Source organism: Cuculus canorus, chromosome 32 (assembly GCF_017976375.1).
Source record: "Cuculus canorus isolate bCucCan1 chromosome 32, bCucCan1.pri, whole genome shotgun sequence".
Taxonomy (NCBI): domain Eukaryota; kingdom Metazoa; phylum Chordata; class Aves; order Cuculiformes; family Cuculidae; genus Cuculus; species Cuculus canorus.
The window spans coordinates 88,096-108,326 of record NC_071432.1 but is presented as its reverse complement, the minus strand read 5'-3'; the positions used below and the strand labels follow the sequence as shown (position 1 = coordinate 108,326).

Sequence of the window (20,231 nt, the reverse complement as noted above, 5' to 3'; positions counted from 1 at the left end):
CCATCCGAAGTTCGTCCCACGGTGTCCAGCGCTGAGTCCGGAAGCGGGGAGACAAACTGGGGGGGTGGGGGGGTGAAAGGGGGGGGGTCTCCCCCGAAATAAAACACTTGTGTGTGTCCCCCCCCCCAAAAAAATGCACCTAAAGGTCCCTTTTGGGGGGTTGGGGGGGGGGGGTCCGGGGGGTGTGGGGGGCGCAGTCCGGGGGTTCAATATCAACTCTTGTCGGTGGGGGGGTCTCTGTGGCGGGAGGTCTTCATGGTCTCCAGGTATTCCTGCTGCGACACGGCCAGCACCGACGCCAGGATCTCGTCGTCCTCCCAGTCGTTCAGGCCTAAAAAGTGGGGGGACACACCCCAAAAGTTGAGGGGGGACCCCAAAAGTTGAGGGGTTAAGGCCTAAACACTGAAGGGGCGGCCCCTAAAAACTGAAAGATGAAACCCGAAATCCAAAGGATGAAGCAAAAATTGCGAGAGAAAGGCCAAAAAGTGAGAGGAACCCCAAAAATTGAGAGAGGAACCCCAAAAGATGAAGGGAGAACCTCAAAAGATGAGGGGAGAACCTCAAAAGATGAGGGGAGAACCCCAAAATTGAAAGAGGAACCCCAAAGGATGAAGGGAGAATGTCAAAAGATGAGGGGAGAAGCCCAAAATTGAAAGAGGAACCCCAGAAATTGAGGGAGGAACCCCAAAAGATGAAGGGAGAACCTCAAAAGATGAGGGGGGAACCCCAAAAACTGAAATCCCCCCTCTTGTGCCCCCCCCCCAGAAGGCAGGGGGGTGACATTGCTGCATGAGATCCCCCCAAAACCCCCTAAACCCTCTAAACCCCCAACAACCCTCCCAATTCTCACCCAGACCCCGCCAGAAGGCACACAGGGGTGACGTTGCTGCATGAGACCCCCCCAAAACCCCCCTCCAACCCCTCTAAACCCCCAACAACCCCCCAATTCTCACCCAGACCACCCCATAAGGCACACAGGGGTGACATTGCTGCATGAGACCCCCCCAAAATCCCCTTCCAACCCCTCTAAACCCCCAACAACCCCCCAATTCCCACCCAGACCCCCTCAACCCCCCCCCCAATTCCCACCCAGATGCCCCCAATTCTCACCCAGACCCCCCGAGAAGGCACAGGGGTGACATTGCCGCATGAGTCCCCCCCCAGCCCCCTCCCCAGCCCCCCAATTCCCCCCCCCCCCCGCGCCCCCCCTTTACCGAAGGCGGTGGGCGACATCTGCTGCATGAGGGCTCTGCACTCCAGCGCGGGGTACAGCGACACCAAAGGGGGGGTGGCCCGGCCCCCCCCTGCTCCCAGTTGGCTACTGGTCCCTGTTTGGGGGAGCAAATGAAAACTGGGGAGTCGGGGCGGGGCGGGGGCATAAACACTACCCTGCCCTGGACCCCCAAACCCCACAGACCCACCCAGTCCAGTTGGCCGCTGGTGCCTGGTTAAATTGGGGGGGGGGGAAGGGCACCAGACCCCCCCCTGCCCCATAGCACCCAGTTTGGGGCTCGCAGCATCCCATAGCTCCCAGTCTGAGCACACCCCAACACCCCATAGCTCCCAGTTTGCCCTCCCAGCGCCCCACAGCTCCCAGTTTGACCCCCAGGTCCCCATAACCCCCTCCCAGCACCCCACAGCTCCCAGTTTGACTCCCCAGCCCCCTCCCAGCACCCTATAGCTCCCAGTTTGCCCCCCCAGCACCCAATAGCCCCCTCCCAGCACCCCACAGCTCCCAGTTTGCCCCCCCCAGCACCCCATAACTCCCAGTCTGAGTCCCCCAGCCCCACTTAGCCCCCTCCCAGCACCCCACAGCTCCCCAGTTTCACCCTCCAGCGCTCCCCAGTGCTCCCAGTTCCACCCACCTGGGGCACAGGGTGAGGGGGGTTTGCCGGGCGGGGGGGCTCCGGGCGAGGGGGGTTTGGGGCCGGGCGCTTCGGGGTGCAGCCCGGGGTGCTCGGGCGAAGGGGCGGCGCTGCGGGGTCGCGGCGAGCGCCCGCTCCACTCCTCCAGCCCGCTGGCCGCCGCCGCCGTCGCCGAGCTGCACGTGGCGCTGGCCTTGCGTGGCTGGGGGGGCACGGGGGGGTCAGAGACTGGGGGGACAGGGGGGACAGGGGGACAGCAGCGGGATGGGGGGGACAGCAGCGGGATGGGGAGGGACAGCAGGGGGATGGGGAGGGACAGCAGGGGGATGGGGGGGGACAGCAGGGGATTGGGGGGGACAGCAGCGGGATGGGGGGGCACAGCAGCGGGATGGGGGGGCACAGCAGCGGGATGGGGGGACCCCGGGGGGACCTCGGGGTGGAGATGAGGGGTGTCACCTGCCGCGCTTGCTTCTCCTGGTCACGCAGCCACTGCAGGTAGGACTCGCGAGCCACCTGCTCCTCGATGGCCTCGTTGGTGGCCTCCCAGTCGGTGGCGCGTTTCTTGTCCTCCAACATCTGCTGCTCAATCCACGACTCCTCCGACGTTTTGATGGCGCTTTTCATCAGCGACTGCTCCGCCAGCTGGGGGGGGGCAAAGGGGGGGCCAAGGGGGGGCGAGGGGTGTAAGGCATGCACCCCATAGAAGCCACGCCCCCAGCCCACTCAAAACCACGCCCCCAACCCGCAAACCACGCCCCAACCCCTCAAACCACGCCCCCAGTCACCCAAAGCCACGCCTACTTCAATGGGGTCCAACCACTCCCATTGAGGCCCAGCACTGGGAATGGGAGGGGGGGGGGCAATGGGAACGGGGGGGTATTGGGAATTGGGGGGGTAATAGAAATGGGGAGGAGGAATTGGGAAGGGGGGGGGGCACTGGGAATAGGGGGGGCAATGGCAAAGGAGAGAGGTAATGGGAAGGGGGAGGGCACTGGGAACGAGACTGGAAACGGGACTGGGGAGCACTGGGAACCAAAGGCACCGAGAATGGGGGTGGGGACACTGGGAGGGCACTGGAAAGCACTGGGAATGGGACTGGGAGGCACTGGGAACGGGAAGGGAGGAACGGGAGCGGGACTGGGGGGCACTGGGAGCGATTGGGATGCTCTGAGGGGGGCACTGGGAGGGGCTGCTGGGACTCCCCCGCAGTCCCAGACCCATAGAAATGGGGGTCCCACACCTCCTGTCCCTGAAAAATTGGGGTCCCAGCACCCCTGTCCATAGCAATCGGGGTCCCAGATTCCCCCCCAGCTCCAGCCCCACAGCCATGGGGGTCCCGGCCCCACTGACCCCCGGTTTGAAGGAGGGCAGCCCCAGCCCCACGCCGATGGTGGCCTTGTTGGGGTTGACGACGGAGTTGTAGTGGATGTTGCGGTGGTAGCTGACGCGGATTGGCTCATCCTCGTGGTGTTGGATCCCGTGGAAGGTGTTGATGGGTTCTGGGGGGCAAAGAGCGGCTCAGGGAGCCCAAAACCCGCACCCAGGAACCCAAAAATAAAGCACAAGGATGCAAAATTGAGACCGTGAACCGAAAACTGAGACCAAGAACCCAAAACCTGAGCCCATGGAAGGTGTTGATGGGCTCTAGGGAGCAAATGTTGGCTTGGGGACGCGAAAACCAAGCCCAGGACCCCAAAACAGAGACCAGGAACCCCAAAACCAAGCCTAGAAACCCAAAAACTGAGTCCAGGAAGCCGCAAACTGAGCCCATGGAACACGTTGATGGGTTTTGTGGGACAAACGTTGGCTTGGGGACCCCAAAACAGAGACCAGGAACCCCAAAACAGAGACCATGGAATGCATTGATGGGCTCTGGAGGGCAAATGTTGGCTTGGGGACCCCAAAACAGAGACCAGGAACTCTAAAACAGAGACCATGGAACACGTTGATGGGCTCTGGAGAGCAAACGTTGGCTTGGGGACCTCAAAACGGAGCCCAAACAGCACTGAGGAACCCACAAGGACCTCTTGGACACCCCACAGCACGCAGAGAACCTCCCAAACGGTGCCCAAGGACCCCCCCAACATCCAAGGAACCCCCAGCCAACACCTGAAGCCGCACGAGCATCCTCCTGGCAGACCTCGATGGGACGGTTCCATATCTCCGTTTGGAGATCTTCCCTCACTTTGGGGCCCCCCTCGTCTTGAAGCCCTTGTTCCCACCTCGGGGACTTCCTCCCCACTTTGAGGACCCCTCCTCAGCCCTGGGGACGCACCAGTGCCGTACTGGTAGACCTCAACGGGACGGTTGTACATCTCGGCCATGGCCTGCATCTCGATGTGGTTGCCGTGGCACGTGCTCTTGCGCTTGCGGTTGATGTAGGTGGTAAAATCCTCCGTCACGTAGTTGGAGAAGTAGTCGGCGTTTTTCATCTGCGAACGGGAGGACACCAAGAACATCACGTTGGAGGCGTTGACGTTGGAGAAGATCGAGAACATTGGGAAACGCCAGGAACGTTGGGAATGGCAAGAGACAGCGGGGGCACCAGGAACATCAAGGGACAGTGGAAATGTTGGGGGGCACCAAGAGCGTCAAGAAGGAACCTCAGAAGACACCAGGGGACAGAAGAAAACGTTGGGGACACCACCAACATCAAGTGACACTCAAGAACGTTGGGAAACTTTGAGGGCGTCGAGGATGTCAGGAACATCAAAGAACGCTGAGAAACATTGGAGAGGTTGGAGAATGTCAAGGAATGTTGGCGATGCTAGAAAAGGTTGGAGAACATGGGGGACATCAGGGGACACTGGAGACCACCAAGGAACATCGAGGAATGTTGGAGAACATCAAGGAGTGCTGGGGACGTTGGAAAAGGTTGGAGAACACAGGGGACATCAAAGAGCGTTGCGAACACCAAGAAAGGTGGAGGAACGTTGGAGAACACCCAGGAATGTTAAGGACGTTGGGAAAGATCGGAGAACGTAAGGAACATCAAAGAATGTTGTGAACACCAAGAAAGGTTGAGGAACGTTGGAGAACATCCAGGAATGTTGGGGATGTTGGGAAAGGTTAAAGAACATGGGGGATGTCAGCAGATGATGGAGAACATTGTGCACATCAGGGAACACCAAGGAGAACGTTGGGGACGTCTGGGAATGTCAGACATGTTGGGAAGTGCCCCCTCCCAGTGGCTCCCAGTCCCCTCAAATTGCCTCCTTGTATCCCCAGTTCCCTTCCCAGTGCTCCCAGTGCCCTCCCAGTGCCTCACCAGGTAGTCCATGCAGTGTTTCCGCACCACCTCGTGCATGTCCTGATCTCCGTACACCTGATCGGCTGCCGGGGAGGGGGGGGGAATCGCGTCAGCCCCCCCAAGAGACGATCTTGGGGGGCTCCGGGGTTGGAGGGGTTCCCGGGGCTGGGGGGGACTACTGGGAGCCACTGGGAATCACTGGGAGGGGACCGAGGGAGATCCTAGATGCACTCGGGGGGCACAATGGGTCCTGAAGCCATTGGGGCTGCTGGGGGGGGGTCCTGGATGCACTTGGGGGGGGGTCTGGGGGGATCCTGGATGTACTTGGCGGGGGGGGGGGTCTGGGGGGATCCTGGATGCACTTGGGGGGGGTCTGGGGGGGTCCTGGATGCACTTGGGGGGGTCTGGGGGGGATCCTGGATGCACTTGGGGGGGGTCTGGGGGGATCCTGGATGCACTTGGGGGGATCCTGGATGCACTTGGGGGGGTCTGGGGGGGGTCCTGGATGCACTTGGGGGGGTCTGGGGGGGTCCTGGATGCACTTGGGGGGGGTGAGACAGAATCCTGACTCCACTGGGGAGAGGTCTGGTGGGTCCCTGGGGGTGCGGGGGCAGTCTGGGGGTCCCTGGGGGTGCGGGGGCAGTCTGGGGGGTCTCACCGACGGCGCGGAAGAGGCAGGCGCCGTCCTCCTTCATGCGTTTGATGATGAACCCTTTCTTCTCGCGCAGCGCCTTCTCGAACCGGTGCTCCTGCTGAGGGGGACACCCCGATGGGGACACGGGGGGGGACGGGGACACCCCGATGGGGACACGGGGGGGGACACCCCGATGGGGACACGGGGGGGGGACACACACACACACCCCGATGGGGACACCCCGATGGGGACACGGGGGGGGGGACGGGGACACCCCGATGGGGACACGGGGACACACACACACACACACCCCCCGATGGGGACACCCCGATGGGGACACGGGGGGGGACGGGGACACCCCGATGGGGACACGGGGGACACACACACACCCCCCCCGATGGGGACACCCCGATGGGGACACGGGGGGGGGGGGGGGGGACACACCCCGATGGGGACACGGGGGGGGGGGGACCCCGATGGGGACATGGGGGGGGGACACCCCGATGGGGATGGGGACACCCCCACACCCAGGCTCCCCGTCCCAGTGCCCCCCGCTTTGATCCCAGTCCCGATGTCCCCATCCCAGTCGCGGTGTCACCTCCGTCATCCCAGTGTCCCCACCCCCATCCCAGTGCCTCTCCCTTTAAACCAGTCCCAGACTCCCCATCCCAGTGTTGGTGTCCCCTCTTGATCCCAGTGCCCCCAATCTGCTTCCCAGTCCTCCCAGTGCCATTCCAGTGCCCCACACTCCCATTACTGTCCCCCTGTCCCATTCCCAGTCCCGTTCCTGTTGCCCCCTCCTCATTCCCCCCTCCCCTCCCAGTCCCTTCAGTCCCCCCCAGTGCCGCCCATTCCCATTCCCATTCCTGTTGCTCCCCCTCCCCTCCCAGTGCTCCCAGTCCCTCCACTTCCATTCCTATTGCTCCCTCCTCATTCCCCTCTCCCCTCCCAGTCCCTTCCAGTGCTCCCAGTACTCCAGCTCTCTCCATTCCCAGTCCCATTCCCGCGTCCCCAGCGCTCCCCGTACTCCCAGTCCCTCCAGTCCCAATCCCATTCCTGTTCCCTCCCTCCCTCCCTCCCCACTCCCCCCTCCCCTCCCAGTGCTCCCAGACCCCCAGTCCCAGTCCCATTCCCGCTGCCCCTCTCCCAGTTCTCCCAGTCCCATTCCCGCTGCCCCTCTCCCAGTTCTCCCAGTCCCATTCCCGCTGCCCCTCTCCCAGTGCTCCCAGTCCCATTCCCGCTGCCCCTCTCCCAGTGCTCCCAGTCCCATTCCCGCTGCCCCTCTCCCAGTGCTCCCAGTCCCATTCCCGCTGCCCCTCTCCCAGTGCTCCCAGTCCCATTCCCGCTGTCCCCACTCCCAGTTCTCCCAGTCCCGTTCCCGCTGCCCCTCTCCCAGTTCTCCCAGTCCCGTTCCCGCTGCCCCTCTCCCAGTTCTCCCAATCCCATTCCCCCTCTCCCAGTTCTCCCAGTCCCATTCCCGCTGCCCCTCTCCCAGTTCTCTCAGTCCCATTCCCGCTGCCCCTCTCCCAGTTCTCCCAGTCCCATTCCCGCTGCCCCTCTCCCAGTGCTCCCAGTCCCATTCCCGCTGCCCCTCTCCCAGTTCTCCCAGTCCCATTCCCGCTGCCCCTCTCCCAGTTCTCCCAGTCCCATTCTCATTTCCCCTCTCCCAGTTCTCCCAGTCCCCCCAGTCCCGTTCCCGCTGCCCCCTCCCCATCCCGCCCCCCCCGTCCCCTCCCAGTTCCCCCAGTTCTCCCAGTCCCGCACCTGCTCCGCCGCCGCCGGGTCCAGTTCGGCCCTACCGGCCTCGTACTCGTCCTCGCTGTTGCAGCCGCCCGCGGGTTCGTCCCTGCCGGGGCTGCCCCCGGGGCCGAGCCCCAGCCCCACGGCGAGGCCCCCGGGCCCCCCGGCTCCCCCGGGGCCGCCGCTCGGCCCGGCCACCCCCCTCCGCCGCCTCTTGCTGTGCCCGGGGCCGCCGCCCCCCCCGCCGCCTCCGCCGCCCCCCCCGGGCCCCCGCGGTTCCGTTAAACCCAAAGCGGCCGCTTCTAAACCCAACAAAGCGGCGGGGCCGTCGCCGCCCCCCCCGCCGCCGCCTCCGGGGCCGCCGCTGGGGGGGGGGGAACCGGCGGGGGGAAGCCCGGCCCAGCCCCGTAACGGGGGCGGCGGAGAAGCGCGGGGACGGGGCCCCCCCGCCCCGGGGACCACGGGATCCCCGCCGGGGCCTCGCTCAGAGCCCGGCTCAGAGCCTCGATCCGACCCGGTGTCCGGCCCCGAATCGGCGTCACCGTCCGGAGCCGGGACCGGTTTCTTCTTCGGGAGGATCGTCATGGCGGGGGGAGCATGGAGGGGAACCGGCGGCGAACCGGGGGCTGCGGGGCCCGTGTCAACATCAACAGCGGCGACCCCCGACCCCGCCGCGACGCTTCCGCCTCGCCGGGAGCCGCGCGGCCATTGGCGGGAGCGCCCGGCGGCGCGACGCCATTGGCGGAAACGCCGACCGGAAGTTCCGCCTCCGCGTCGCCCCTCCCCCCAGCGCGAACGGAGGGGGCGGGACCGGCGTCGCCTAGGAGACGGCGCGGCCGAGCGCGGATTGGGTGGAGGGTGGAGGGGGCGTGGCTTAAAGGGGAAAGCGCGGAGATTGGCTAAGAAGGAAAGAGGGCGTGGCCTTGAGAGGATCGCGCGGTGATTGGATAAAGGAAGCACGGGCGCTAATTGGGCGACGGGAAAGAGGACGGGGCCAGAAGAGGCGCCCGCGCCGATAGCCTAAAGGAGGGAGAAGGGGGTGTGGCCTCAAGGTGAGCGAACGCTGATTGAGCGGCAAAGGGAAAGGGGGCGTGGCCTCAAGGGGAGCGTGCGCAGATGGTGTAATCGGAAAAGGGGCGTGGCGTCAAGGGAAGCGCGCTGATTGGGTAGTAGGGAAAGGGGGCGTGGCCTCAAGGGGAGCGTGCGCAGATGGTGTAATCGAAAAGGGGCGTGGCGTCAAGGGAAGCGCGCTGATTGGGTCGTAGGGAAAGGGGGCGTGGCCTCACGAGCAGCACAGACCGAGGGCTCCGCTTTGAGTTCATTTATTAAAACCCATTCACGCGCCGCGTGTCGTGAAGAGGGGGATCCTCACCCCCCGGGTCCGGTGGCACCGGGACCCCCCCGAGAGGCCTCTGGTGCCCCGGTCGCTGCCCGAATACCTTTAGGAGCATTGGGATCCCCCCAAGTTGCTTTAGGGGCACCGAGACCCCCTCAAACCGCTCTGGGACCCCTTTGGGAGCACCGGGACCCCCACCAGCCGCTTTATGAGCTCTTTGGGGAGCACTGAGACGACCCCCCCAAGATACCCTGGGACCCTTTGGGGGCACCAAGACCCCCTCAAACCACTCAGTGACCTATTTGGGGGCACCAAGACTCCCTCAAAGCACCTTGTGACCCCTTGGAGCGCACTGGGACACCCCTAAGGAGTTGTAAAGCCCCAAGACCCACTCTAACCATCGTGTTCCCCCACCCCACCCCCCAAATCCCCCATTTCGGGGGTCAGTGGGCTTTGGGGTGCGCGCGGTCGAGGGAGCGCTGGGCGCTGGCGAGGCGGCTGGCGGCCTGGGCCAGGAGGACACCAGGCACCACCACCCACAGCCCGTTGAGCCCCACGAAGTAAACCCAGAAGTAGAGGGGCCGTGGGTCGCTGTGCCCCCAACCCGCCCGCGCCTCTGTGGCGAAGTACAGCACATCCCCGTAGAGCTGCCCTGGGGGGGGGGACACTGTGAGGGGGGGCAGAGACACCCCCACACTGCACCCCCTGAGCCCCACAGACAGCCCTGCACCCCCTCGGACCCCCCCAAGCCACACAGACAGCCCTGCACCCCATACACCCCCACACTGCACCCCCTGAGCCCCACAGACAGCCCTGCACCCCATAGACCCCCCCTGCACCCCCTCGGACCCCCCCAAGCCACACAGACAGCCCTGCACCCCATACACCCCCCCTGCACCCCCTGAGCCACACAGACAGCCCTGCAACCCATAGACCCCCCCTGCACCCCCTGGGAACCCCCCAAGCCACACAGACAGCCCTGTACCCACAGACCCCCCCTCTGAACCCCTCAAGCCCCCCTCAAGACATCTCTGCACCCCATAGACGCCCCTGCACCCCCCGAGCCCCCCTCGAGACCTCCTTGCAACCCATAGACCCCCCTCTGCACCCCCTGAGCCCCTTCTGACCCCCCCAAACCCCCCCTTGAACCCTCTGCACCCCATAGACCCTTTCTTGCACACCCCAAGCCCCCTCTGCACCCCACAGCTGACCCCCCTGCATCCCATAGACCCCCCTCGTACCCCCTGAGGCCCCCCCCATAGCCACTCCGGACCCCTCTTGCACCCCCTGTACCCCCCTCAGCACTCCCTGAGCCCCCCCGTAATCCACTCCGGACCCCTCTTGCACCCCCTGTAGCCCCCTCAGCACCCCCTGAGCCCCCCCATAGCCACTCCGGAACCCCTCTTGCACCCCCTGTACCCCCCTCAGCACCCTCTGAGCCCCCCTATAAACCCCATGGACCCCTCTATGTGCTCCCTGCAGCCCCCCTGTACCCCCCGAGCCCCCCCCCCAGCCTCACCGAGGGAGACGAGGAGCTGCAGGACGTAGCGCGCCGGGTGCCGGCGCAGGAGGGCGACAAAGGTGAGGAAGCTGAGGGGTCCCCACGCCCACGCCGTCACCGTCTCCATCACCACCACGAAGTCATCGCTCCTAAAAAATGAATGGGGTGGGAAGAAGAAAAATCAGTTTTGGGGGGACCCTGAGACCCCTTCTCCCCTCCCTCCCCAGGACTCCCACTCACATAATGTAGCGGCTGTCGGCTTTGGAGTATTCCTTCCCTGTGGGAAGCAAAGGGTCGGGGGGGGCGCAGATCCTCCCGAGACCGCATTTACCCCCCCTCAGACCTCCATCACCCCACTTTGGGGTCCCACTACCCCCCCGAGCCCCCCGTTATCCGCCCCCTGAACCCCCTTTACCTCACCTTAGGAGACCCAGACACCCATTTCTCCCTCCCAGTCCCCGTTTCTCCCCTCTCGGCACCCCCAGACCCGCATTCCTCCCCCCTAGACCCCAATTTCTACCCCCAGACCCCCATTTCTCTCCCCTAGACCCTTGTTTCTGCCCCCCAGACCCCCATTTCTCCCCCCTAGACCCTTGTTTCTCTCCCCTAGACCCCCATTTCTCTTCCCAGACCTCCATTTCTACCCCTAGACCCCCATTTCTCCCTCCCAGTCCCCAGTTCTCCCCTCTCGGCACCCCCAGACCCGCATTCTTCCCCCCTAGACCCCCATTTCTCTCTCCTAGACCCCTATTTCTACCCCCAGACCCCCATTTCTCTCCCCTAGACCCTCGTTTCTCCCCCCTAGACCCCCATTTCTCTTCCCCAGACCCCCATTTCTCTCCCTTAGACCCCCATTTCTCTCCCCCAGACCCCCATTTCTCCCCCCTAGACCCCCATTTCTATTCCCAGACCCCCATTTCTCTCCCCTAGACCCCTATTTCTACCCCTATACCTCCATTTCTCCCCCCTAGACCCCCATTTCTCTCCCCCAGCCCCCCGTTTCCCCCCTCCCCCGCTCACAGACGTCGGCCAGCAGCCCCCCGGCCCCGGGCAGCTCGCGGTGCCATAGGCTGTAGTAGCCCTCGAGGACCCCGTGGATGCCGGCGCAGAGCAGGAACCAGGCGAGGGTCAACCGGTGGGCGGGGCTTCTCGAGACCCCGCCCCTCGCCCCGCCCAGCGCCCAGCCCAGCGCCGCCAGCACCGCCGCGCCCACCGCCACCGCGCATGAGCACTGCCACGCGGGGCGCGCGAGCGGCGTCCAGCCCGGCAGCTGCAGCGAGCGCGGCCAGTACGGGTGCGTCGCCATGGCAACGGCCTGGGGTGAGGGAAGAGGGGAGAGTGAGGGGAGGGGGGGGTGGGGGGGGGGAAGGGAGCGGGGAGCCCGGACAGGGACCCCCAAATCAAGGGACCCCCCCGAACCAAGGAACCCCCCTAAACCAGGGACCCCAACCTAGGACCCCAAAACAGGGAGCCCCCCAAAGCTGGGTCCCCTCAAAGATGGGACCCAAGGACCCCCCTCAAACTAGAGACCCCCCCCAACCCCTGCACCCAGGGACCCCCCAAACCAGGGACCCCGCAAACCAGGGACCTAAGGACCCCGTAACCAGAGACTCAGCACCCAGGGACCCCCCCAAACCAGGGACCTCCTCAAACCAGGGATCCCCCAAACCAGGAACCCCCCAAACGGGGGACCCAAAGACCCCCTAACCAGAGACTCAGCACCCAGGGACCCCCCCAAACTGGGGATCCAAAGACAAACCAGGGACCCCCCGGACCCTCCTCACCTCTCCCTCTCCGCTCTCTCCCGGCTCGGTTTGGCCCCACCCCCCCGCTCATTGGCCGCCCGCACCGCTGGGGCGATGTGGGGCCAGAGGGCGGGAGGGGCGGGGCCTGGGCGCAGCGCGGGGTTGGATTGGGCAGCGCTTGCCAAGGGGGCGGGGTTTTAGGCGAGACGCGGTATTTGATTGGACAGCGCGGGGGAGGGGGCGTGGCCTCGCGGGCTAAATAGTTAACCGGCGGGGGCTTGGGCGCGGCAATGTGATTGGACAGCGCGCTGAGTGGGCGTGGGGCGGGGCGGTTTGATTGGGCAACGCGGGCAGGGGCGTTGATGGGAGATCGAGGGGGACTGGGGGGCACTGGGAGGGGACTGACGAGAGATCGAGGGGGACTGGGGGGGACTGGGGGGCACTGGGAGGCACTGGGAGGGACTGAGGAGAGATTGAGGGGGACTGGGGGGGGCACTGGGAGGGGACTGACGAGAGATTGAGGGGGACTGGGGGGCACTGATGAGAGATTGAGGGGCACTGAGGGGCCCTGGGGGGAACTGGGGGGCACTGACGAGAGATTGGGGGGACTGGGGGGGACTGGGAAACACTGAGAGGGAACTGGGGGGCGCTGGGAGAGCTTTAGGGGTATTGCCAAAGGGCTTTGGGGGTTCCCATTGCCCCCCAGCGGGTCACAGGGTGCTTTGAGGGGGGTCTCGGTGCCCCCCAAGGGGTCCCAAGGGAGACACATGGACCCCCCCCCTCCCCAAAGCCTATGGATCCTATACATCCTCCTCCATATAACACCCACCCTATGGATCATATACACCCCCATTCCAAACACACGTCAAAGCCGAACAGAGCCCCCCTTAATGTATAACTCCCCCCCCCAGGGAATACAGCCCCCCCAGCCCTATAGATTCTATACGCTCCTCTGTTTAACGCGTATAGCTGATGAAGAGAGCCCCCCCCAATGTATAACCCCCCCCAGAAACACCATAGTCCCTCGCACCATATAGAAGCCATACAGCCCCCACCGACCCTATAGATCCTATACATTCCCTCTCAAATCATATACCCCCCTGAGCATATAAAAGCCATACAGCGTCCACAACCCTATAGAGCCTATACATCCCCCCAAAACTTATAGCCCCCCAAATTATATAGAAGCCATACAGCCCCCACCAACCCTATAGATCCTATACATACCCCCCCCTAAACATACAGCCCCCCCAATGCTATAGATCCTATACATCCCCCTCTCAAATGCATAAAGGAGGCCCAACAGAGCCCCCCCCCGCCCCCCCCGCGATCTATAGGGGAACCCCAAACCGGCCCCGTTTCGCCCCAAAAAAGGAGTCAGGCAGTGGCTGCAGGTCCCTGTATTGACCCCCCCCCCGCCCCCCCAAATCCCAAGGTGGGGGGGGCACACACAAGCAATAACGTGAGGGCCCCCCCCAAACCAGCCGCTCGCCAGGAGCTACCGGGGGGGGGGGGGGCCGATTTTGGGAAGACACCCCCCCAGCCCCCCCCAAATTTGGGGCTCCCGCTGCACACGTGGGGGGTCACACGAGGGTACCGGGGGGCTGGGGGTCGGGGTCGGGGGGGGTGGGGGGCGCGGGGGGATCCCTGGGGGAGGGGGGGGGGAGCACAGTGGAAATGAGAGAAATGAACAAAATTGAGTGAAAAATGATGAAAACGGTGAAAATAAAGTTAAAAATGTGGTGTTTGAAAAACAAAGAAAACGAGAGGAAAAAAAAAGAGCAGTCAGGCCCCCCCCAAAAAACATAGCTCCCTCTCCCTTAAAGATTGGGGACCCCCCCCCAAACCACCCTATAAATGGGGGGGGGGCCTCAAAACTGAGGCACTTGAGGTTCCCCAATGGACGGAGAAGACTCCAGTGGGGGGGGGGGGGACCCTAAAAGGAGAGGGGACCCCAATGGACGAGGGGGGGGGGGGTCCCTAAAGGGAGAGGGGACCCCAATGGACGGAGAAGACTCCAGTGGGAGGGGGTCCCTAAAAGGAGAGGGGACCCCAATGGACGAGGGGGGGACCCTAAAAAGCAGGGGATCCCCCAAACGATGGGAGCCCCCAGAAGAGCAAGCAGAGGTCTTTATGGGCGGGTGGGGTCCGCAAAGGATGGGGGGGGCCTCAATGGATTGGGGGGGGACCCCAAAGGATGGGAAGGACCCAAAGGACGGAGGGGGGGCCCAAAGGATTGAGGGGAGAACCCCTCAAAATTGGGAAATGTTTAAAGAACAAAGGGATCCTCAATGGATTGGAGCGATCCACAATGGATAAGAGGGGACCCCAAAAGGGCTGGGGGGGCCCTTAATGGATTGGGGGGGGTTCCCAAGATTGGGGGGAGCCCCAAAGGGCGGGGGGGGGTCCAAATGAACCAGGCTGGTCCCCAAAGGACTGGGGGGACTCCCCAAAGGATGGGGGGTGTTCCCAAAGGACTGGGGGGGGGGGTGTCTCTAAAGGATTAGGGGGGGGCACCCCATCCCCCCACCCCCACTAAACCAGGGGTGCCCAGACGCCCCCCCTCGCTACCCGCCCCCCCCCCATACCTGGGTGCCAGAGCCCCGGCGTAGCTGAGCGAATGGGGCAGGGCCGGGGGGGGCTCTCGGCGTCGGGGGGGCCAGGCAGGGCCCGGGGGGGGCCCTCGGGAAGGGGGTCCCGAGGGGGGGGGTCCCCGTATGGCGAAGGTACCAATCCCGCAGCCCCTCCAGCGCCAACCACTTCTGGCTCCGGCGCTGCTCCGCCGACGGGGGGGGCAGGATTTGACCCCCCCCTCCTCCTCGGGGGGGCGGTTCGGAGGATGGGGGGTGTTGTTGGGGCCCCCCCGCCCCCCCCCAGTCGATTAAAGCCTCGGAGCTGTTGCTGCGACGCGTCCGTGGTGCGGAGGAAATGGGGGGGGGGGCCGGGGGGGCTGGGGTGCCCCCCCCCCAGTTGGGAATCTTGGCTGCCGGACCAAGGGCGGGGGGGCAGCAACGGCGCCTCAGGGCTGGGGGGGGAAAGGGGGTGAAAAAGAGCCCCCCCAATCCATCTGGGACCCCAGAGATCCCCCCCCAGTGCCCTCCCCGAGACCCCCAATTGCCCAAAGCCCCCCCTTAACCCCCCGCACTGCGCCCCCAACCCCTCCCGATGCCCCCAAGCACAGCATCTCTGGGGTACAATGGGGTGATTTGGGGGGGGGCTGGGGGAAAAAACCGCCCCTCTCAACCCCCCCCCCATATTACTGCCCCATAGCCCCCCCCAAATCCCCTCCTATTGCCCCATAGCCCCCCCTGCATGCCACCCCCCCCCATGCCCCCCAGTACAGGGTCTATGGGTCAAAACGGGGCGATCTGGGGGGGGGGCTTAGAGGCAAAAGGACCCCCAAAAATCTCTCTCTACTGTGTTATTGCCCCAACCCCCCCCCCCAAGACCCCTTCCAAATCACTCACTGGCAAATGGGGGGCCCCCGCGCCAAGACGGGGGTGGCAGGGACGCTGCGCCCCTCAAAGCTGGATGCGCTGCGGGGAAGGGTCCGTGCTGGGCTGGGGGGGGACACACAAAATATACCACGTTGGGGCTCCCCAAAAGCGATTTGGGGGAGCAGAGCAAATATTTTGGTGTGGGGAGGAATATTTTGGGGGGGACAAAGCAGTTTGGGGGTCTGGAAAGGAGATTTTTGGGGTTTGGGAAGGGAGATTTGGGGGGATCACAAATGTGGGGGGGGTGAAACACTGCGTTCAGGCCCCCCCCAGGGCTCATTTTTGGGGGCGGCACCAATTTTTAGGAGAAATCCCATTTTTGGGGGGGAAAGAATCCATTTTTGAGGCCAAAAAAAAAAACATTTTGGAAGAGGAAATAAGTTCTATTTTGAGAAACAAATCACATTTTGGGGGGGGGAACCACCATTTTGGGGGGGATGAAAACCACCATGTTGGGGGGGGGGGGAAATAATGTTTTTTGGGAGTGAGAAACACTCTGGGACCAAATAAAAAGTGATTTTTTTGGGGGGGGTGGTTACTAACCTGGTGGGGCCGGCGAGGGAGCTGCGTCGTCCAGGGCCCCCCCCGGCACCGTCGGGGGTCCACGGGGAGCGACGGTCGGGGCTGCCGGAGGCGGCGCGGGGGGGCGAGGGGCGTCCAGGGGGGGGTTTTGGGGGGGGCAGCGCCCCTGATAGGAGAGGGGGGGAGATACAGGGTGAGATGAGGGGGGGACCCCCCAAAGGGACCACCACCCCCAAAACGCCCCCCCCCTCCGCCTCACCGTTCTCTATTGCAGGGAGATCACACAAGGAACCATTCTCGTCTGGGGGGGGGCAAAAAAGCAAAGGGGGGGGTCAGTTTGGGGGACTCTCAGCCTCCTTTGCCCCTCCCCCACTGAGTGCTCCCCCCAAAGTGCTCCCCCTCACCTCCCCACCTCCTCTTGCCCCCTTCTCTCCTTGCTGACCCCCCCTCAGTGACCCCCCCCAGGCCCCCCACTTCCTCTTGCCTCCCCTATCAGTGCCCCCCCTTCACAGCCCTCCAGTTTCCCCCCACAACGCGTCCCCCCACCTCCCTTCACTTCTCCTGCTTTGCTACCCCCCTTGTGCCCCCCCACCGAGCTGCCCCCCAACCCCTTCACCTTCTCTTGCCCCCCCCAGTGCCCCCCTTTCACCCCCTCACCCCTTCAGAGCCCCCCCAGTGCCCCCCTTTCACCCCCTCACCCCTTCACAGCCCCCCCAGTGCCCTCCTTAACGTGCCCCCCCCACCTCCCTTCACTTCCCCCCCCCCCCCCCCTCACCGATCTGGGCCCGCAGCACCCGCAGCCGCTGCGCCGCCTCTGCCTGGAGCCGCTGCCGCCGGCGCCGCTGCTCGGGAGGGAGACCCGGGGCGGCCGCGAGGCGCCGAGCCGCCTCCACCACCTGCAGCTGCACCGCCAGCTCCCGCCGCGCCGCTCGCAGCGCCTGAGGGGCCGGGGATGGTCACCGCCATTGGCCACAAGGGAGCCGCCATTGCGGCCAAGGGGGCCGCCATTGCGCTACGGTGGCCGTAAGGGGACGTGCACACAGTACTCCATAGAACTTAAAAGTCTCCATTACGGACGAGGAAACCGCCTTTGCGATACGGTGGCCGTAAAGGGACGCGCGCGCCGTACCCAATAGAACTTAAGAACTGCTATTTAATACGAAAATCCCCACTGATACAGCATAACAAGATATATAAAACAATAGCGCATGGGCGCCGCCACTGACGACAGGGCGCTGCCATTAGGGACGAGGGAGTCGCCATTGCGCTACAGTGGTCGTAAATGGACAAAAAGTATAACACGTAACGCACCAAACGCACCACCATCAACCTCAAAAGTTTTAGCATTACGGGGAAAAAAGCGCTGCCAATAGGAACAAGAGAGCCGCCACTGCAGTACGGTGGCCGTAAGGGGACACAGCTCTAAGGCGCGCAGGGGGGCGTTGGCTGTGGGGCGCATAGGGGGCTCCTATAGGAGAGGGACACAACGTAGGAGTGGCGGCTTTTGGACCGAACCAGGAGCTCCAGGGATGGGATAAAGCACATTTCTGAGTCCCTCTCCCTCCGTTCACCCCTTTCTTACCTCAGGGAGGGGTCCCCGGGGCAGCCCCCCGGCTCGGCGGCGCGGTGGGGGCTGGGGTCTCTCGCCAGGTTCCAGGGGGTATTCGGGGGGCAGCTTCCCCGTCAGCTCCTGCGCACAGGGGGGCTTTGGGAACGGGGTACGGGGGGACAAACGGGGAGTGGGGGGCTTCCGGGGGGGGGGGGGGGGCAAATTGAGGGTTCTATGGGGGTCTCAAAGGGGGGGTGGGATTGATTGAGGGGGCAATAGGAGGCCAGGGGGGGTCCCAGGGGAGCTGCGGGGGAAGTTTAGGGAGGTCTATATGGGTCCTGGGGGGGAAATGGGGAGGTGGGCAGCTCCAAAAGGGGAAAGGAGGACAGTTTGGGGGGGTCTATGGGGGTCCTGGGGGGATAATGGGGAGGTGGGTGGCTCCAAGAGAGAGAGGAAGGGTAGTTTGAAGGGGTTTATGGGGGTTCTGGGGGTGAATGGGGAGCTAGGAGTCTCCAGGAGGGGGAGGGGATCAGTTTGGGGGTCCCACTGGGGGAATAGAGGGGCCGGAAGGGGGCCAGAAGGGGGTTGGGGGGCAGATTGGGGGAGTCTAGGGGGGTAAATAGAGGAGCTGCAGGGGTCCCAAAGGGGATGGGGGGCAGTTTGGGGAGGGTCTGTGGGGGTCCTGGGGGGGAATAGGGGGGCTGGGGGGTCCTGAGGTGGCTGGGGGGAAGTTGGGGGGGGGTCTACGTGCATCCCAAGCGGGTTGGATTGACTGGGGGGCAATAGGGGCGCTGCAGGGGCAGTTTGGGGGGGTCCCTAGGGGTCTCGGGGGGGGCTGTGGGGCAGAGCTGGGGGTCACTCACAGCCTCCTGCAGGCAGAGGCGTCGCAGCTCCCGCAGCCGCAGCCCCAGCGCCTGGCGCAGCCCCCGCTGCCGCTCCCGCAGCTCCTGCAGCCGCCCCGGCGGCCCTGGGGGGGAAAATAGGGGGTGTGTGGGGGGAAATGTGGGGTGTAGGGGGGGGGGGAAATGTGGGGGTCAGTGCACCAGGAGTCACAGGGGGCTCAGGTTTGGGGGGAGGGGGAGAAGAAGTTGGGGGGCAGCAGGAATAAGGTGGGAGAAGCAAAAGTTGAGGGGAGGGAATGTGTGGGGAGGATGTGGGTCAGGGATCAAAGGGGATGGGGTTGGGGGGCAGAAGTCAAAGGGGACGGGGTTGGAGGTCAAAAGTTTAGGGGGCAAATGTGGGGTCGGGGGGGGGGGATGTGGGGCCAGGGGTCAAAGGAAACTCAGGTTTGGGAGGGGCAGAAGTTGGGGGGCAGGAGTCAAAGGGGACTCAAGGTTGGGGGGGTTGAAGGGGACTATGGGGAGGAGCAGAAGTTGGGGGGCAGGAGCAGATGTGGGGTTGGGATGGGAAATGTAGGGTCAGGGCGCCAGGGGTCAAAGGGGACTCAGGGTTTGGGGGGGGGAGCAGGAATTGGGGGGCAGAAGGGTTGAAGGGGAGATGTGCGGTCTGGGGAGGGGTATGTGGGGTTATGGGGTGACAGAAGTTGGGGGGCAGGAGCTGGGAGGGCAGATGGGGGGTCGGGGGGACAGGAGTTGGGGGGCAGGAGCTGGGGAGCAGATTTGGGGTCGGGGGGGCAGGAGTTGGGGGGCAGATGGGGGGTCCGGGGGGCAGGAGTTGGGGAGCAGATTTGGGGTCGGGGGGGCAGGAGTTGGGGGACAGGAACTGGGGGGGGGCAGGAGTTGGGGGGCAGATAGGGGGTCCCTTACCCGGGGGCCCGGGGGGGGCGATAAGCTGCCCCCTCACCTCCATGGCGGCGCCGTGGGGCCGGTGGCCATGGGCACTGGGGGGGAGGGGGCACAGCGTCCGGGGGGGCCCCTGTGGGGAGACACACCCCCACCCCCCCTAAGCTGGGGTTAAAGGTCAAGGACCCCCCCCCACCGCCCGCTTTTTCCTCTTGTTTCTGGACCCTCCCACAAAGTGACCCCCCCCCCCCAAAAAGGGACCCCCCCCAAACCGAACTGGGACCCATAGCCCCCCCCCCAAACCCCCCAAAGGGACACCCCCAAACTCGGACCCACCCCCCAAACCAGGTCCCAGAGAACCCAAACCCCCCCTAAACCAAGTCCCCCCCCCCAAAATGGGACCCCAGACCCCCCCCCAATGCCTTCCCCAAACCAGGCCGCCCCCCCAAAACAATGGCCCCCCCCAGGATTGAAAGGAGGGGGGAGAGGGGGCGATACCTGGGACCCCTCCAAATCAGAGCCCCTCCCTCGCCCCTCAACCTCCCCCCTTTCTTACCTTAATCGGTCTTGGGGGGAAGGGGGGTCGGGACTCCCCAAAAATGGGCCCTGGGGGGTCAGAGCCCCCCCAAAATGGGTTCTGAGACCCCCCAAAATGGGTCCTGGGGGGGTCTGGACCCGCCAAAAGTGGCTGTTGGGGCTCGAGGGGGGCTCGGACCCCTCCAACCTGTGGGTCCCGCTTGCGGGGCGGGTGTCGGGGTCCCCCCTCACTTCCCCCCCGCCCTGTGACGTCACTTCCTGGCCCTCCCCTCCCCAAACCCCACCCTCCTTCCGGCCCCGCCCACATCACTTC

The 20,231-nt window shown here is 64.6% G+C and overlaps 3 protein-coding genes across 6 annotated transcripts; all 3 read right to left on the bottom strand.

Moving 5' to 3' along the window:
• Positions 1–172: 172 nt before the first annotated feature.
• Positions 173–8,243, bottom strand: OTUD5 (OTU deubiquitinase 5). 2 transcript variants are annotated; one of them, XM_054052174.1, is made up of 9 exons: positions 7,514–8,243; positions 5,774–5,867; positions 5,134–5,198; positions 4,141–4,297; positions 3,216–3,364; positions 2,322–2,507; positions 1,866–2,067; positions 1,215–1,328; positions 173–331 (listed from the first exon to the last, which is right to left on the bottom strand). In XM_054052174.1, the coding sequence occupies exons 1-9, from the start codon at positions 8,072–8,074 to the stop codon at positions 213–215; spliced, it is 1,647 nt and encodes a 548-aa protein (XP_053908149.1). In that variant the 5' UTR covers positions 8,075–8,243; the 3' UTR covers positions 173–212. The 2 variants fall into 2 exon arrangements, with proteins under 2 accessions (XP_053908149.1, XP_053908150.1); XM_054052175.1 differs by having other exon boundaries at positions 5,774–5,864.
• Positions 8,244–8,795: 552 nt separating this feature from the next.
• EBP (EBP cholestenol delta-isomerase) lies at positions 8,796–12,198 on the bottom strand. The gene is made up of 5 exons (XM_054052184.1): positions 12,111–12,198; positions 11,347–11,641; positions 10,567–10,603; positions 10,345–10,475; positions 8,796–9,477 (listed from the first exon to the last, which is right to left on the bottom strand). The coding sequence occupies exons 2-5, from the start codon at positions 11,630–11,632 to the stop codon at positions 9,269–9,271; spliced, it is 663 nt and encodes a 220-aa protein (XP_053908159.1). The 5' UTR covers positions 11,633–11,641; positions 12,111–12,198; the 3' UTR covers positions 8,796–9,268.
• A 3,326-nt stretch (positions 12,199–15,524) lies between these two features.
• On the bottom strand, positions 15,525–20,149 carry CCDC120 (coiled-coil domain containing 120). Of its 3 annotated transcripts, none has more exons than XM_054052186.1 (8): positions 19,938–20,149; positions 19,406–19,514; positions 18,503–18,606; positions 17,673–17,780; positions 16,866–17,028; positions 16,350–16,391; positions 16,112–16,256; positions 15,525–15,631 (listed from the first exon to the last, which is right to left on the bottom strand). In XM_054052186.1, the coding sequence occupies exons 2-8, from the start codon at positions 19,446–19,448 to the stop codon at positions 15,535–15,537; spliced, it is 702 nt and encodes a 233-aa protein (XP_053908161.1). In that variant the 5' UTR covers positions 19,449–19,514; positions 19,938–20,149; the 3' UTR covers positions 15,525–15,534. The 3 variants fall into 3 exon arrangements, with proteins under 3 accessions (XP_053908161.1, XP_053908163.1, XP_053908162.1); XM_054052188.1 differs by having other exon boundaries at positions 19,406–19,479; XM_054052187.1 differs by lacking the exon at positions 19,938–20,149 and adding an exon at positions 19,880–19,915.
• Positions 20,150–20,231: the final 82 nt, after the last annotated feature.